Raw genomic sequence first — 19608 nt, forward strand, 5'->3', positions numbered from 1 at the left:
GATTATCGATACTGAACGGTGTGGGGTTTGGATATCAATACTGAATGGGGTTTGATTATCGATACTGAGCGGTGTGGGGTTCGGTTATCAATACTGAATGGGGTTTGATTATTGATACTGAACAGTGTGGGGTTTGGTTATCAAGACTGAATGGGGTTTGATTATTGATACTGAACAGTGTGGGGTTTGGTTATCAATACTGAATGGGGTTTGATTATCGATACTGAATGGTGTGTGGTTTGGTTATCAATACTGAATGGGATTTGATTACCGATACTGAATGGTGTGGGGTTCGGTTATCAATACAGAATGGGGTTTGATTATCGATACTGAACAGTGTGGGGTTTGGTTATCAACACTGAATGGGGTTTGATTATCGATACTGAACGGGGTGGGGTTTGGTTATCAATACTGAATGGGGTTTGATTAACGATACTGAACGGTGTGGGGTTCAGTTATCAATACTGAATGGGTTTCATTATCGATACTGAACCGTGTGGGGTTTGATTATCAATACTGCATGGGGTTTGATTATCGATACTGAACGGTGTGCGATTTGGTTATCAATAGTGAATGCGGTTTGATTATCGTTACTGAATCGTGTGGGGTTTGATTATCAATACTGAAAGGGGTTTGATTATCGATACTGAACGGTGTGGGATTTGGTTATCAATACTGCATGAGGTTTGATTATCGATACTGAACAGTGTGGGGTTTGGATATCAATACTGAATGGGGTTTGATTATCGATACTGAACGGTGTGGGGTTTGATTATCAATACTGAATGGCGTTTGATTATCGATACTGGGCGGTGTGGGGTTCGGTTATCAATACTGAATGGGATTTGATTATCGATACTGAACGGTGTGGGGTTTGGATATCAATACTGAATGGGGTTTGATTATCAATACTGAACGGTGAGGGGTTCGGTTATCAATACTGAATGGCGTTTGATTATCAATACTGAACGGTGCGACGTTTGGTTATCAATACAGAATGGCGTTTGATTATCGATACTGAGCGGTGTGGGGTTTGATTATCAATACTGAATGGCGTTTGATTATCGATACTGAGCGGTGTGGGGTTTGGTTATCAATACTGAATGGGGTTTAATTATCGATACTGAACGGTGTGGGGTTCGGTTATCAATACTGAATGGGGTTTGATTATCGATACTGAACAGTGTGGGGTTTGGTTATCAATACTGAATGGGGTTTGATTATCGATACTGAACAGTGTGGGGTTTGGTTATCAACACTGAATGGGGTTTGATTATCGATACTGAACGGTGTGGGGTTTGGATATCAATACTGAATGGGGTTTGATTATCGATACTGAACGGTGTGGGGTTCGGTTATCAATACTGAATGGGGTTTGATTATCGATACTGAACGGTGTGGGGTTTGGTTATCAATACTGAATGGCGTTTGATTATCGATACTGAATCGTGTGGGGTTTGATTATCAATACTGAATGGAGTTTGATTATCAATACTGAATGGTGTGGGGTTTGATTATCAATACTGAATGGGGTTTGATTATCAATACTGAACGGTGTGGGGTTCGGTTATCAATACTGAATGGGGTTTGATTATCGATACTGAACAGTGTGGGGTTTGGTTATCAATACTGAATGGGGTTTGATTATCGATACTGAACAGTGTGGGGTTTGGTTATCAACACTGAATGGGGTTTGATTATCGATACTGAACGGGGTGGGGTTTGGTTATCAATACTGAATGGGGTTTGATTATCAATACTGAACGGTGTGGGGTTTGGTTATCAATACTGAATGGGGTTTGATTATCGATACTGAACGGTGTGGGGTTCGGTTATCAATACTGAATGGGGTTTGATTATCGATACTGAACGGTGTGGGGTTCGGTTATCAATACTGAATGGGGTTTGATTATCGATACTGAACAGTGTGGGGTTTGGTTATCAACACTGAATGGGGTTTGATTATCGATACTGAACGGTGTGGGGTTCGGTTATCAATACTGAATGGGGTTTGATCATCGATACTGAACCGTGTGGGGTTTGGTTATCAATACTGAATGGGGTTTGATTATCGATACTGAACGGTGTGGGGTTCGGTTATCAATACTGAATGGAGTTTGATTATCGATACTGAATCGTGTGGGGTTTGATTATCAATACTGAATGGAGTTTGATTATCAATACTGAATGGTGTGGGGTTCGGTTATCAATACTGAATGGGGTTTCATTATCGATACTGAACCGTGTGGGGTTTGGTTATCAATACTGAATGGAGTTTGATTATCGATACTGAATCGTGTGGGGTTTGATTATCAATACTGAATGGTGTGGGGTTTGATTATCAATACTGAATGGGGTTTGATTATCGATACTGAACAGTGTGGGGTTTGGTTATCAATACTGAATGGGGTTTGATTATCGATACTGAACAGTGTGGGGTTTGGTTATCAACACTGAATGGGGTTTGATTATCGATACTGAACGGGGTGGGGTTTGGTTATCAATACTGAATGGGGTTTGATTATCAATACTGAACGGTGTGGGGTTCGGTTATCAATACTGAATGGGATTTGATTATCGATACTGAACGGTGTGGGTTTGGTTATCAATACTGAATGGGGTTTGATTATCGATACTGAGCGGTGTGGGTTTGGTTATCAATACTGAATGGGGTTTGATTATCGATACTGAACGGTGTGGTGTTCGGTTATCAATACTGAATGGGGTTTGATTATCGATACTGAACGGTGTGGGGTTTGGTTATCAATACTGAATGGGGTTTGATTATCGATACTGAACGGTGTGGGGTTTGGATATCAATACTGAATGGGGTTTGATTGTCGATACTGAACGGTGTAGGGTTCGGTTATCAATACTGAATGGGGTTTGATTATCGATACTGAACGGTGTGGTGTTCGGTTATCAATACTGAATGGGGTTTGATTATCGATACTGAACGGTGTGGGGTTTGGTTATCAATACTGAATGGCGTTTGATTATCAATACTGAGCGGTGTGGGGTTCGGTTATCAATACTGAATGGTGTTTGATTATCGATACTGAACGGTGTAGTGTTCGGTTATCAATACTGAATGGGGTTTGATTATCGATACTGAACGGTGTGGGGTTTGGTTATCAATACTGAATGGGGTTTGATTATCGATACTGAACGGTGTAGTGTTCGGTTATCAATACTGAATGGGGTTTGATTATCGATACTGAACGGTGTGGGGTTTGGTTATCAATACTGAATGGGGTTTGATTATCGATACTGAACGGTGTGGGGTTTGGTTATCAACACTGAATGGGGTTTGATTATCGATACTGAACGGGGTGGGGTTTGGTTATCAATACTGAATGGGATTTGATTATCGATACTGAACGGTGTGGGGTTCGGTTATCAATACTGAATGGAGTTTGATTATCAATACTGAACGGTGCGGGGTTTGATTATCAATACTGAATGGAGTTTGATTATCAATACTGAACGGTGTGGGGTTTGGTTATCAATACTGAATGGAGTTTGATTATCAATACTGAACGGTGTGGGGTTTGGTTATCAATACTGAATGGGGTTTGATCATCGATACTGAACGGCGTGGGGTTCGGTTATCAATACTGAATGGGGTTTGCTTATCGTACTGAACAGTGTGGGGTTTGGTTATCAATACTGAATGGCGTTTGATTATCGATACTGAACGGCGTGGGGTTCGGTTATCAATACTGAATGGAGTTTGATTATCGATACTGAACAATGTGGGGTTCGGTTATCAATACAGAATGTGGTTTGATTATCGATACTGAACGGCGTGGGGTTTGGTTATCAATACTGAATGGGGTTTGATTATCAACAGTGAACGGTGTGGCGTTCAGTTATCAATACTGAATGGGGTTTGATTATCAATACGGAATGGTGCGGGGTTCAGTTATCAATACTGAATGGGGTTTGATTATCGATACTGAACGGTGTGGGGTTTGGTTATCAATACTGAATGGGGTTTGATTATCGATAATGAGCGGTGTGGGGTTCGGTTATCAATACTGAATGGGGTTTGATTATCAATACTGAAAGGTGTGGGTTTGGTTATCAATACTGAATGGGGTTTGATTATCGATCCTGAACGGTGTGGGGTTCGGTTATCAATACTGAATGGAGTTCGATTATCAATACTGAATAGGGTTTGATTATCAATACTGAACAGTGTGGGGTTTGGTTATCAATACTGAATGGGGTTTGATTATCGATACTGAACGGTGTGGGGTTTGGATATCAATACTGAATGGGGTTTGATTATCGATACTGAACAGTGTGGGGTTTGGTTATCAATACTGAATGGGGTTTGATTATCGATACTGAGCGGTGTGGGGTTCGGTTATCAATACACTGAATGGCGTTTGATTATCGATACTGAACGGTGTGGGGTTTGGTTATCAATACTGAATGGGGTTTGATTATTGATACTGAACAGTGTGGGGTTTGGTTATCAATACTGAATGGGGTTTGATTATCGATACTGAATGGTGTGTGGTTTGGTTATCAATACTGAATGGGGTTTGATTAACGATACTGAACGGTGTGGGGTTCAGTTATCAATACAGAATGGGGTTTGATTATCGATACTGAATGGTGTGGGGTTCGGTTATCAATACAGAATGGGGTTTGATTATCGATACTGAACAGTGTGGGGTTTGGTTATCAACACTGAATGGGGTTTGATTATCGATACTGAACGGGGTGGGGTTTGGTTATCAATACTGAATGGGGTTTGATTAACGATACTGAACGGTGTGGGGTTCAGTTATCAATACTGAATGGGTTTCATTATCGATACTGAACCGTGTGGGGTTTGATTATCAATACTGCATGGGGTTTGATTATCGATACTGAACGGTGTGCGATTTGGTTATCAATACTGAATGCGGTTTGATTATCGTTACTGAATCGTGTGGGGTTTGATTATCAATACTGAAAGGGGTTTGATTATCGATACTGAACGGTGTGGGATTTGGTTATCAATACTGAATGGGGTTTGATTATCGATACTGAGCGGTGTGGGGTTTGGATATCAATACTGAATGGCGTTTGATTATCGATACTGAGCGGTGTGGGGTTTGGTTATCAATACTGAATGGGATTTGATTATCGATACTGAACGGTGTGGGGTTTGGATATCAATACTGAATGGGGTTTGATTATCAATACTGAACGGTGCGACGTTTGGTTATCAATACTGAATGGGGTTTGATTATTGATACTGAGCGGTGTGGGGTTTGATTATCAATACTGAATGGCGTTTGATTATCAATACTGAACGGTGTGGGGTTTGATTATCAATACTGAATGGCGTTTGATTATCGATACTGAGCGGTGTGGGGTTCGGTTATCAATACTGAATGGGGTTTGATTATTGATACTGAACAGTGTGGGGTTCGGTTATCAATACTGAATGGGGTTTGATTATTGATACTGAACAGTGTGGGGTTTGGTTATCAACACTGAATGGGGTTTGATTATCGATACTGAACAGTGTGGGGTTTGGATATCAATACTGAATGGGGTTTGATTATCGATACTGAACGGTGTGGGGTTCGGTTATCAATACTGAATGGGGTTTGATTATCGATACTGAACGGTGTGGGGTTCGGTTATCAATACTGAATGGCGTTTGATTATCGATACTGAACGGTGCAAGGTTTGGTTATCAATACTGAATGGCGTTTGATTATCGATACTGAACGGTGTGGTGTTCGGTTATCAATACTGAATGGGGTTTGATTATCGATACTGAACGGTGTGGGGTTTGGTTATCAATACTGAATGGCGTTTGATTATCAATACTGAGCGGTGTGGGGTTCGGTTATCAATACTGAATGGGGTTTGATTATCGATACTGAACGGTGTGGTGTTCGGTTATCAACACTGAATGGGGTTTGATTATCGATACTGAACGGGGTGGGGTTTGGTTATCAATACTGAATGGGATTTGATTATCGATACTGAACGTTGTGGGGTTCGGTTATCAATACTGAATGGGGTTTCATTATCGATACTGAACCGTGTGCGGTTTGGTTATCAATACTGAATGGAGTTTGATTATCGATACTGAATCGTGTGGGGTTTGATTATCAATACTGAATGGGGTTTGATTATCAATACTGAACGGTGTGGGGTTTGATTATCAATACTGAATGGGGTTTGATTATCAATACTGAACGGTGTGGGGTTTGGTTATCAATACTGAATGGGGTTTGATTATCGATACTGAACGGTGTGGGGTTTGGTTATCAATACTGAATGGGGTTTGATCATCGATACTGAACGGCGTGGGGTTCGGTTATCAATACTGAATGGGGTTTGCTTATCGTACTGAACAGTGCGGGGTTTGGTTATCAATACTGAATGGAGTTTGATTATCGATACTGAACGGTGTGGGATTTGGTTATCAATACTGAATGGGGTTTGATCATCGATACTGAACAGTGTGGGGTTCGGTTGTCAATACTGAATGGGGTTTGATTATCGATACTGAACAATGTGGGGTTCGGTTATCAATACTGAATGGCGTTTGATTATCGATACTGAACGCCGTGGGGTTTGGTTATCAATACTGAATGGGGTTTGATTATCAACAGTGAACGGTGTGGCGTTCAGTTATCAATACTGAATGGGGTTTGATTATCAATACGGAATGGTGCGGGGTTCAGTTATCAATACTGAATGGGGTTTGACTATCGATACTGAACAGTGTTTGGTTCGGTTATCAATACTGAATGGGGTTTGATTATCAATACAGAACCGTGTGGGGTTCGGTTATCAATACTGAATGGAGTTAGATTATCGATATTGAACGGTGTGGGGTTCGGTTATCAATACTGAATGGGGTTTGATTATCGATACTGAACAGTATGGGGTTTAGAACGTAGAACAGTACAGCACAGAACAGGCCCTTCAGCCCACGATGTTGTGCCGACCACTGATCCTCATGTATGCACCCTCAAATTTCTGTGACCATATGCATGTCCAGGAGTCTCTTAAATGTCCCCAATGACCCTGCCTCCACAACTGCTGCTGGCAACGCATTCCATGCTCTCACAACTCTCTGTGTAAAGAACCCGCCTCTGACATCCCCTCTATACTTTCCTCCAACCAGCTTAAAACTATGACCCCTCGTGTTAGTCATTTCTGCCCTGGGAAATAGTCTCTGGCTATCGACTCTATCTATGCCTCTCATTATCTTGTATACCTCAATTAGATCCCCTCTTCTCCTCCTTTTCTCCAATGAAAATGTTCCGAGCTCAGTCAACCTCTCTTCATAAGATAAGCCCTTCAGTCCAGGCAGCATCCTGGTAAACCTCCTCTGAACCCTCTCCAAAGCATCCACATCTTTCTTATAATAGGGTGACCAGAACTGGATGCAGTATTCCAAGTGCGGTCTAACCAAAGTTTTATAGAGCTGCAACAAGATCTCACGACTCTTAAACTCAATCCCCCTATTTATGAAAGCCAAAACACCATATGCTTTCTTAACAACCCTGTCCACTTGAGTGGCCATTTTAAGGGATCTATGTACCTGCACACCAAGATCCCTCTGTTCTTCCACACTGCCAAGAATCCTATCCTTAATTCTGTATTCAGTTTTCAAATTCAACCTTCCAAAATGCATCACCTCGCATTTATCCAGGTTGAACTCCATCTGCCACCTCTCAGCCCATCTCTGCATCCTGTCAATGTCCCGTTGCAGCCTACAACAGCCCTCTATACTGTCAACGACACCTCCAGCCTTTGTGTCATCTGCAAACTTTCTGACCCATCCTTCAATCCCCTCATCCAAGTCATTAATAAAAATTACAAACAATAGACGCCCAAGGACAGAGCCCTGTGGAACACCACTCACCACAGACTTCCAGACAGAATATTTTCCTTCTACTACCACTCGCTGTCTTCTGTTGGCCAGCCAATTCTGTATCCAGACAGCTAAGTTCCCCTGTATCCCATTCCTCCTGGCCTTCTGAATGAGCCTACCATGGGGAACCTTATCAAATGCCTTGCTGAAGTCCATATACACCACATCCACAGCTCGACCCTCATCAACTTTTCTAGTCACATCCTCAAAGAACTCGATAAGGTTTGTGAGGCATGGCCTGCCCCTCACAAAGCCGTGCTGACTGCCTTTAATCAAGCCATGCTCTTCCAGATTGTCATAAATTCTATCCCACAGAATCCTTTCTAACAACTTGCAGACGACAGACGTGAGACTGACTGGTCTGTAATTGCCAGGGATTTCCCTATTTCCTTTCTTGAAGAGAGGAATTACATTTGCCTCTCTCCAGTCCTCAGGTACGACTCCAGTGGAGAGCGAGGATGAAAAGATCTTCGCAAGTGGCGAAGCAATTGCATTTCTCATCTCCCAAAGCAGCTGAGGACAAATCTGGTCTGGGCCTGGCGACTTGTCAATCTTAATGTTTGACAAATGTTCAGCACACCAGCTTCCTCTATCTCTATCCATTCCAGCATGCACACCTGCTCTTCAAAGGTTTCATTCACGACAAAGTTTGTTTCTTTCGTAAAGACAGAAGCAAAAAACTCATTTAGGGCTTCCCCTACCTCCTCAGACTCCACACACAAATTCCCTATGCTATCCCTGATCGGCCCTACTCTTTCTTTGACCATTCTCTTATTCCTCACATAAGTGTAAAATGCCTTTGTGTTCTCCCTAATCCGTTCTGCCAAGCCTTTCTCATGCCCCCTCCTGGCTCTCCTCAGACCATTTTTAAGCTCCTTCCTCGCCTGCCTGTAATCCTGTAGAGCTGAGCTTGACCCTAGCTTCCTCCACCTTTTGTAAGCTACCTTCTTTCTTTTGACGAGAAGCTCCACCGTTCTCGTCATCCAAGGTTCCTTTATCTTACCACTTCTTGCCTGTCTCAGAGGGACATATTTATTCATCACTTGCAACAACTTTTCCTTAAACAGTCTCCACATTTCTATAGTGCATTTACCATGGAACAATTGCTCCCAATCCATGCTTCCTAATTCATGTCTAATCGCATCATAGTTCCCTCTTCCCCAATTAAATATCCTCCCATTTTGCCTAATCCTCTCCTTCTCCATAGCTGTGTTGAATGTGAGGCAGTTATGGTCACTATCACCAAAATGCTCACCCACCAAAAGATCTGATACCTGCCCCGGCTCATTTCCGAGCACTCAGTCAAGAATGGCCTCTCCCCTCGTCGGCCTGTCAACGTACTGAGTTAGGAAACCCTCCTGAACACACCTTACAAAAACAGTTCCATTCAAATATTCTGCTCAAAGGAGGTTCCAATCAAATTTGATTTGATTCAAGTTTGATTATCGATACTGAACGGTGTGGGGTTTGGTTATCGATACTGAACGGTGTGGGGTTTGATTACCAATACTGAATGGGGTTTGATTATCGATACTGAACAGTGCGGGGTTTGGTTATCAATACTAAATTGGGTTTGATTATCGATACTGAACGGTGTGGGGTTCGGTTATCAATACTGAATGGGGTTTGATTATCGATACTGAACGGCGTGGGGTTCGGTTATCAATACTCAATGGGTTTGATTATCAATACTGATCAATTTGGGGTTCGGTTATCAATACTGAATGGGGTTTGATTATCAATAGTGAACGGTGTGGGGTTCGGTTATCAATACTGAATGGGGTTTGATTATCGATACTGAACGGTGTGGGGTTCGGTTATCAATACTGAATGCGGTTTGATTATCAACAGTGAACGGTGTGGGGTTTGGTTTTCAGTACAGAATGGGGTTTGATTATCAATAGTGAACGGTGTAGGGTTCGGTTATCGATGCTGAATAGTGTGGTGTTTAATTATCGATACTGAATTATTGACACCATGCAAATAAATTATTTTCTCTGGCCCTTCCCATTAGTCATGGAAGTGAATTCCAGTAATGACATTACTTACCCTGGACTTGTCCAGCTGTTCCTCTTGGACGTCTCTGCCCACATGGTTGGTTTGGGCTGAATGGTCTCTTCCTGTGTTTCTTGCTCTGTAATTTAATTGGAAACAATTGATGTTTCACGCTGGGTTGAATCAGGAAGTGTAAAAACCCTTTTTCTGGAATGCCGGACCTTTATCTTTCATTGTTAGTAAACCATTAACCTTTGTGTGCTGTTTCTGTGACGATATTGCAGTGTAAGGCTGGGCAGTCACTGACATTAAGTTGTCATTCACTGTTCCCTCCAGTGGGTGAAGAGGGAACTTCTGCAGGAGCAGATGTTACTCTGCACTCTTTAAATCACTAAGGAACTGGACAGTGCTCAAGAGGACAAGGGTAAGAGATTGAGCACCAGTGAAGAAAGAAAGAGTGAGTGAGACAGCAAAGGAGGAAGAAAAGAGCGAGGCAAAGAGAATGTGACGTATTACTTTCATGATCATGGCCAGAAATAAATCGAGTCAGAAAGCTCTCATTCTCACTGCACGATTTCTTATTTGAACCTCTGACAGTACTTGTGACAGCAGAGTCACAGTGTCAACATATTAACATGCTGTATATTTTTGAGCGCCGCATTTGGTTTCATGACCTTTGACAGGTTGTCCCAATTTTCTGACCCATTTTTTTCACAAGGAAATGGGATCCTGTTTGAAGCCAGTAACCAGTGATTGGAAGACTTGCATATAAGGCCATTAGATGCAGGGACAGAATTAGGCCATTCAGCCCATTGAGTCTACTCCACCCTTCTTGACTGATCTGATAATCCACTTTCCTGCTTTTTTCCTATAATCTTTGATTCCCCTTACTTAAAAACCTGTCTACCTCAGCCTTGAATATGCTTAATGACCAAGCCTTGATTACCTTCTGCAGTAAAGAATTCCATAGATTTACTCCTCTCTGAGGAAGGAAATTCCTCCTCATATCTGTTGGAACTGTGTGACACCTTACTTTGAGGTTATGTCCCTCTGGTCCCACAAGGGGCAATAATCTTTCTGCATCTACCCTGTCAGGTGTCCTAAGAATCTTGAGTGTTTCAATAAAGTCTCCTCTTATTTGTCTATATTCCAGCAAGTACAGTTCCAACCTACCCAACCTCTCATAAGACAGTCCCTCCATACCCTGGATCCGACAAGTGAACCTTCCCTATCATTAGATCATTCCTTCGATTCATGAACAAGGACTCCCAATCCCTCTGTGTTTTCTGCAGGTTTTCTCCATTAAAAAACATTTTCAATTCCTCAGTTCTTCCTGCTAAAGTGCACAGTCTCACATCTCCCCACCTTATGTTCCATCTGCCAAGATTTTGCCCACCATCTTAACTTGTCTGTATCCCATGCTTAGTGTCATCTTCACCGCTTGCTTTTCCACCTACTTTTGAGTCATCTGAAAACATCGCCAATGTACATTCTCTTTTCTCATCAAATCATTAATATATACTGTAAGTAATGGTGGCCCCAGCACGAGGCACATCCCAAATTAAAAGTAACCATCCTAGGGAACTTGCAAGCATCTCATAACATCTGTCACACTTGCAGTTGATATTGTCAGTAGCAGTACTGAACGAGCACCTTACTGTCTGATGAAACTTTCAAATCCCAACATGACTAACAACAGGTTATCCGACTGATGTCATGTTGATATTTGTGAAACTTGCTCTCCATAAATTGGCTGGTGCATTTCTTATATTGGGTGTGGTTATTTAATTCCCAATGACTTGGATTGGGAGGTTTTGAATGACAAATTCCTTCTTGAAAGAGAGATGTTTGAACTCAGCAGGATGAGAAACGACTAATAAAACCCTTGCACTTACGTTCGCATACATCTGAAGATGAAGAATGCACTCAGTCCAACACTCAAAGTGATTCCAGCTCCAAACAATCCTGCTTTCCATTCACCGAAAGCTTGACCTGGAAGAATGAACCAGTGACTGAGCAGTTTTTCAAGGGTGCTCAGGTGCACCTTTCATCATTCTGACCTTACCTGTGAGTCCCTCTGATCAAGTCGAATTGGACAATGACAGGCTGAGGAACAACTTGATTATTGGAGATGCCAGTAGAAAGCGCAAGTGTGTGTGTGTATTTGGTGAGGGTTTCTGTGAATGTCTGTCTATTGCCTTCTCTGTAACTGCATATTTCTCTCTATGTGTTATGTATCGTGTTTGTTTGAGAGCGTGTTTCTTTGTACGTGTCTGTGTATTGTCTGTTTGTGCGCCTCTTTTTCTCTGTGCGTTTCTCTGTGTCACCGGAAGTGACTTCACCACAGGAAATGACATCACTACAGAAAATGACATCACCAACCCAAAGAAACCCAAACATATAAACAGAAAGCAGGAATTATCAGCAGTGCTTCACCTGAGGCCCACTGAACATGTTACCTAGTAGGGTGACGAAATGTCTGGAAATGACCCTTGCAGCTCAGCAAGCAAACCTACATCCAGTGTATCACATGTTCTTCTCTGTGTGAGTGTGCTTCCATGTATTGCTTGTTTGAGTATGTCTCTTACTCTGTGTTTGACAGCATGTTGTGTGCATCTCCCAAAACATTCTACTTTCTTCAGTTCCTGCCTAATATTGTTGTAGTTAATCTTCCCCGAATTTATAAAGCGTACAGAATTTTGATCCCAAAATGCTCCCTTACTGAACCTTCGAATACCTAGCCAGACTCATTCCCCAGTACCAGATCTAATATTGCCCCTTCCCTAGCTGACTACTTACATATTACTTCAAGAAACCTCCCTGGACAAACCGAACAAATCCACCACCCAACCCCATCCCTTAACCCCATCTATGCCTCTCGAGTGCCAGTCCCACTACTTGAGTCCCAGTCATTATAGGGAAAGTTAAAGTTATCCACTACATAACCCTGCTGTTTTTACATTTTTCCATAATCTGTTCACATAACTGTACCTCTATCTCCCTCTGGCTGTTGGGAGACTCAGAATCATAGAATCCCTACAGTGTGGAAACAGGCCCTTCGGCCCAACAAATCCACACCGGCCCTCTGAAGCGTAACCCACCCTGGCCCATTTCCCTCCACCTATTATTCTATACTTACCCCTGACTATTGCACCCAACACACCCATCCCCAAACACCACAGGGAATCCAGCATGGCCAATCCACCCAGTCTGCACATACCCGGACCGTGGGAGGAAACTGGAGCAACCGGATTTGTTGTACAATCCCATCGAAGAAAGAACTCTATAGGAAAGATACAGAGGCTTTGGAGAGGGTGCAAAGAAGGTTTACCAGGATGCTACGTGGACTGGAGAGCTTGTCTTATGAAGAGAGGTTGACTAAGCTTGGATTTTTCTTTCTGGTGAGAAGGAGGAAGAGAGGAGACCTGATCGAGGTATACAGGTAATGAGAGGCATGGATAGAGTCAATAGCCAGAGACTTTTCTCCAGGGCAGGATTGACTAGGACGAGGGGTCATAGTTTTAAGATATTAGGAGGAAGGTATAGAAGAAACGTCAGAGGTAAGTTATTTACGCAGAGAGTTGTGAATGCATGGAATGTGTTGCTCGCTGCGGTGGTGGAAGCAGGGTCATTAGGGATATTTAAGTGCCTGCTGGACAGGCACATGGAGAGCAGTGAGTTGAGGGGTGCGTAGGTAAGGTTATTTGATTTTACATTAGGATTAATCTTCGGCACAACATCGTAGGCAGAAGGGCCGGTTCTGTGCTGTATTTTTCTATGTTCTATGAAGAGATTGCATTCTTTCTATTCCTGAGTTCTACCCATATGGCATCACTGGATGAGCCCTCCAAGTCATTCTCTCTCCTGAATCAGCAATTCCCCCATCTCCTCTACACAGTCTTCTATTTTGACTGAACCACCTCAATCATGGAATACTGAGTTGCCAGTCATGTATCTGTAATAGCTACAACATCATAGTTATATATACTGATCCAAATTCTAAGTTCATCCACCTTACCTGTCATGCTGTTCGCATTAAAACAAATGCACTTCAGACAGACAGCCCTGCCAAGTTCAGTAACCTCTCTCCAGTAACAGGGGACTGTTCTTCCCCTTAGCCTTACTGGCTTTAGTCTCTAACTCCTCAAGTCATTTCATGTGCTGACCTACAGCTCTGCTCTCTATCCCCTGCCACACTAGTTTAAACCCTCCCGAGTGGCACTAATAAACCTCCCTGCCAGGATATTGGTGTCCATCCAGTTTAGATGCAACCCGCTCTCATTATTGAGGTCCCACATGCCCTTGAAGACAATCCAATGATCCACATAGCTGAAACCTTCCCTCCACCATAAGCTCTTTAGTCACGCATTCAATTGTACCATCTACCTATTCCTGATCTCCTGGCACAGGGAGTAATCCCAAGTCCTGCTTTACAGGATTTTCCCTTTGCAGGACATTTGTCACGCTTCATGCCTACGTTGTAGGTACCAATGTATACCACAACCTCTGGCTGCTTACCTTCCCTTTTGAGAATATCCCATGCCCACTCAGAGACTCCCTTAATCCTGACACCAGGAAGGCAATAAACAGTCCTGGAGTCTCTTTCGCAGCCATCAAGGTGTACATCTGACTATAAAATCCCATATTACAGCTACTCTCCTGCACTTTGACCCTCCCTGCTGAACAACAAAGAGGTACCATTGCTCTGGCTACTGCTTTCACTATCCCCTGATAGGCAATACCCCCACCTCACAGTATCCAATGTAGTATACTTGTTAGAGAGTGGGTTAGCTACAGGGGAATCCTGCACTGTCTGCTTGTTCCTTCTAGCAGTCACCCATCCATCTGCCTGAAGCTTGGGTGTGACCATGTCTCTAAAGCTCCTCTCTATGACACTTTCCACTTCCTGCATGCTCCTAGGTGTGTCCAACTGCCACTCCAACTTATCCATGAGGTCTGACAGAGCTGCAATTGGACACACTTCCTGCAGATGTTGTCATCAGAGACGTTCCAACTGTCTCTAAATTCCCACAATTTTCAGCAGACACATACTACCCCGCTGACTGTCCATTTTTACCCTGTAGCAACTATTTACTTAAAATTAAAGAACAAAGAAAATTTACAGCCCAGGAACAGGCCCTTCGGCCCTCCAAACCTGTGCCGATCCAAATCCACTGTCTAAACCTATCGCCCAATTCCTAAGGATCTGTATCCCTCTGCTCCCCACCTACTCATGCATCTGTCCAGACGCATCTTAAATGAACTTACCATGCCTGCCTCAATTACCCCTGCTGGCAACGCGTTTCAGCCACCTACCACCCTCTGTGTAAAGTACTTGCTGAGTGTATCCCCCTTAAACCTTTCACCTCTCATCTTGAAAGTGTGACCTCACGTTATTGAATCTCTCACCCTGGGAAAAAGCTTGTCTCTATCCACCCTATCTATACCCTTCATGATTTTGTAAACCTCAATCAGGTCTCCCCTCAATCTCCTTTTTTCTAATGAAAACAAACCTAACCTACTCAACCTCTCTTCATAGCTAGCCTCTTCCATACCCGGCAACATCCACGTAAACCTTCTCTGCACCCTCTCCAAAGCGTCCACATCCTTTTGGTAATGTGGCGACCAGAACTGTACACAGTACTCTACATGCGGCCAAACCAATGTCTTGTACAATTTGAACATGACCTGCCAGCTCTTATACTCAATATCCCGATAAATGTCTATTAAATTTTATTTAAAGCTAACAAGATAGTTCCTTGTGAATATTCTTTCCTCATCAATAGTATGTTTGTCAAAGCATATGACTTTTTTTTATAATCCCAATTGATTAATGGCATATTTGGGATTTTTGAAGGATATTGTTTAAATTGTATATCAGAAATCCTGTACTTTCCCTGTTTCTGATAGACTTAAGTGGATTACAATAAGTAGAGTTATTTTCTGTAAATGATGAAACCTGATATAAATTACCTTTCTCCATCAGTTAGGCAAATTTGTCATTTTGCTGATCTTGCTGCAATTTTATACAGTTATTCATTTTGTGACAGTTTGTAGAATGGTAGGACATGATTATCAATGTATACTTCCAAGTGAAATTATGATACTGTAATGTGTGTGTTTTTTCAGTGTGTGCTTGTGAGTGTGTGTAATTGTGTGCATGAATGTGTGTGTCTGTGTGTTTCTGAGTGTAGGCACGTAACTGCTGGTGACTCCTCAATCAGGCAAACCCACATCGGTTATTGACACAATTACAGCCAAAGTGTCTTTGTGAAACCCACAATTCTTACAGATGCCAATTTGTTGATCATTAAACAGTTGTTGAAGTCTGTGTACACTCACGATCCACTGTGATGGTTATGGAGCCCTCCACTGCTCCATGTTCATTCTCTGCCACACACTGATAGTCTCCAGTCTCCCTGTACGTAATGTGAGGAATCTCCAACCACAGCTCATTGTTGGAACTTGTTCTGTTCATTATCACATGAAGATGTCTCCATGTCAAGTTAGAAGCTGGGAAACTCTCCACAGAGCAGATTATCATTGTAGAATTCCATTTAGGTGAATTGATCAATGAATCTTCAATCACACGAAGGAAAGTAATTGTGAGATTCCGTGGTGAGTCTAAAACCAAATTAAGATCAGTTAACACACATTGTCTGTGAAGCACTTTGAGAGACCATGGGATAATGAAAGGTGCAATGTGAATGAAAGTGCATTCACCACCAATCACATAACCAAAGGTAGTTCATTTTAGCAGAATCGGAGTGGCATATTGTTGAAGGGTCAGCACTAAAGGAGTGCCACACTCTCGGAGGGTCAGTGCTGAGGGAGCGCCACACTCTCGGAGGGTCAGTACTGAGGGAGCGCCACACTGTCGGAGGGTCAGTGCTAAGGGCGTGCCGCACTGTCGGAGGGTCAGTGCTGAGGGGGTGCCGCACTGTCGGAGGGTCAGTGCTGAGGGAGCACCGCACTGTCGGAGGGTCAGTGCTGAGGGAGCGCCGCACTGTGGGAGGGTCAGTGCTGAGGGAGTGCCGCACTGTCAGAGGGTCAGTACTGAGGGAGCGCCACACTGTCAGAGGGTCAGTACTGAGGGAGCGCCGCACTGTCGGAGGGTCAGTGCTGAGGGGGTGCCGCACAGTCGGAGGGTCAGTGCTGAGGGAGCGCCGCACTGTCAGAGGGTCAGTGCTGAAAATGTGCCGTACTGACGATAATGATATATTCCGTCCAAGATATGAAACTGATTCTGTCTGCTCTACTTATCGATGTTCCCATAGCAATATTGAATGGCTATTTCTCGCTGGACAATTTAAAGAATAAAAAAAAATCCTGCTGTCACCACAGTGTGAGATCCTGCTGTGCACAACATAAATAATGAAGGATGTCCATACTTACATTGCACTGTCAGTACGAAGGGCTGCTCTGATGAAACAGTTGGATAACTCACTCTGCAGGTGAGAGTTTGTCCCTGGTGTCTGGGTGATGGGATCAGGCTCAGAACAGAAGTATAGGTCAGAGTGACACCATGCTGAGTTACAGTGTTTGAGACTGATCCAGGTACGGCAGTGGGAGTGTCCCAGGCTAAGACAGGAGCTGTTCCATTGCACGTTGTGTTGAAGGTGCAACTTAAGTTCATACGCTTCCCAGCGATAATTTCCTCAGGGAATATCGTGGGTTTATCTTTGAAATCTAACACATAGAGAATGGATCCTTTAGATGTATATAATGTGAAGCAACAGCTCAAATATAAATCACAGACCTACATAGGAAAGCATGTTTACAAGGACAATATCAGAACTGAGAAATTATAATGATCAGGGAGCAATTTCTGATTAGTGTGGAATTTGTGTTTCTGAGCTGCTTCTGGATTACACTGAAGTCGGGTTGAATCTGAGTTCCCTACTTGGGCAAAACTAGCTCTTATTCAAAAGTCACTTTAAAAAGTAGACTAAATCCTGAACAAGACAGCAAAGAGACAATTTGAATGTATTTCTAAGCCAGCACATAGAACATGAACAGATTTTTCTTTCTCATCACAGGAATAAAAATATGCTGGAGAAAATCAAAGTTCTGGCGTTACCTGTGGGAAGAAAGCAAGGTTAAAGTTTCGGGTTTGGTGACTCTTCGTCAGGACAATTTTTTTATTCTTCAGGGGTCTGCTTGCGGGAACCTGCTGCACAGACTCGCTTCTAAATGGTGACCATTCTGCAAGGTTCATCAGCTTAACATCTCTGGGAACACTCTGAGCTTAAAAACACTTTAAGTATGTCAGTCTTTCCTTTGACTGTGCAAGATCTTTAAACAGGATCAGGGAGATGGTTGGGAATGGACAACCTGATAGCACCGATGGGCACAGTCAACATATTTAATCACTGACATTGAAGTCAGCGTAAGAGGTTGCTCTGTGACTGAACTGGAAGTTATCACCAAGTTATTGAGATCAGTCACTGTGTCATAATAAACTCTGTGTTCATCAGTAAATGTTGCAGTTTGTGTTAATTCCACTTGAGTGCTGGATGTGAATAGTTGTGTCATTATAACACAGTTCTTACCAGAAACGTGAAGCTGGGTGACAGGACGGTAGCTGTAACTGTTCGTATTGTCAAATTCTACTCTGAAATAATAGGATCCTGCATCTTCCCGTGTGATGTTGTTCATAATCAGGGAACAGTCTCCGTCTTTCAAGTCACCAGACAGCTGGGTCCGATGGCGGAACCGTGCCAACTCACGACTATGATCCTTGGAGTGAAAAACAGTTGGCAGTGTTCTCTGATCCTCATTATTAAACCAAATTCCGACTCGCGATTGGTTTGCCAGATGTGAAGGGTAACTGTAGCGGCATGGAATCTGTGCACAGGAACCTTCCTGTGCCACCACCTCACCTGGAGTATTGGCTTTCCATTCTTGTGCCAGTCCAGCTGGGCAGAGAAATAACACTATTTAGCAACAGTATTAACAGAGATTCCAAATCTAATTGTAAAGGAATTTCCTGGATCCTCATTGCCTGAGCGATCTTTTCGGATGCTCAGTGTCAAAGTGATATCAATGTACCCGCACTGGAAAAGGGATCTCTTTGGATCCTCATTGTCTGAGGAATCATCTCTGATCCAGACTCCACATTGTTGTATTGCTGATTCCAATGCAACATTGGAGGCCAACTCAGAGAGTCATAGAGATGTACAGCACCGAAACAGACCCTTCGGTCCAACCCGCCTATGCCGACCAGATATCCCAACCCAATCTAGTCCCACCTGCCAGTACCCGGCCCATATCCCTCCAAACCCTTCCTATTCATATGTCCATCCAGATGCCTTTTCAATGTTGCAATTGTACCAGCCTCCACCACTTCCTCTGGCAGCTCATTCCATACACGTACCACCCTCTGCGTGAAAAAGTTGCCCCTTAGGTCTCTTTTATATCTTTCCCCTCTCACCCTAAACCTATACCCTCTAGTTGTGGACTCCCCGACCCCAGGGAAAAGACGTTGTCTATTTATCCTATCCATGCCCCTCATAATTTTGTAAACCTCTATAAGGTTACCCCTCAGCCTCCGACGCTCCAGGGAAAACAGCCCCAGCCTGTTCAGCCTCTCCCTATAGCTCAAATCCTCCAACCCTGGCAACATCTTTGTAAATCTTTTCTGAACTCTTTCAAGTTTCACAACATCTTTCCGATAGGAAAGAGAACAGAATTGCACACAATATTCCAAC

The 19608-nt window shown here is 43.1% G+C and overlaps 1 protein-coding gene across 1 annotated transcript in view; it reads right to left on the reverse strand.

Moving 5' to 3' along the window:
• The window catches only part of LOC122544263 (sialic acid-binding Ig-like lectin 13), a 32790-nt gene that overhangs the window by 2089 nt on the left and 11093 nt on the right, over positions 1-19608 (reverse strand). The window contains exons 3-7 of the mRNA XM_043683340.2: positions 18451-18816; positions 17294-17587; positions 16241-16522; positions 11794-11890; positions 9953-10037 (exon numbers count right to left, since the gene is read on the reverse strand). Of these exons, the coding sequence (XP_043539275.2) occupies positions 9953-10037; positions 11794-11890; positions 16241-16522; positions 17294-17587; positions 18451-18816 (1124 nt within the window). The remainder of the gene's footprint in view (positions 1-9952; positions 10038-11793; positions 11891-16240; positions 16523-17293; positions 17588-18450; positions 18817-19608) is intronic.

Source organism: Chiloscyllium plagiosum, unplaced genomic scaffold (assembly GCF_037043375.1).
Source record: "Chiloscyllium plagiosum isolate Xiang-an unplaced genomic scaffold, Cpla_swu_hap1 HiC_scaffold_38, whole genome shotgun sequence".
Taxonomy (NCBI): Eukaryota; Metazoa; Chordata; class Chondrichthyes; order Orectolobiformes; family Hemiscylliidae; genus Chiloscyllium; species Chiloscyllium plagiosum.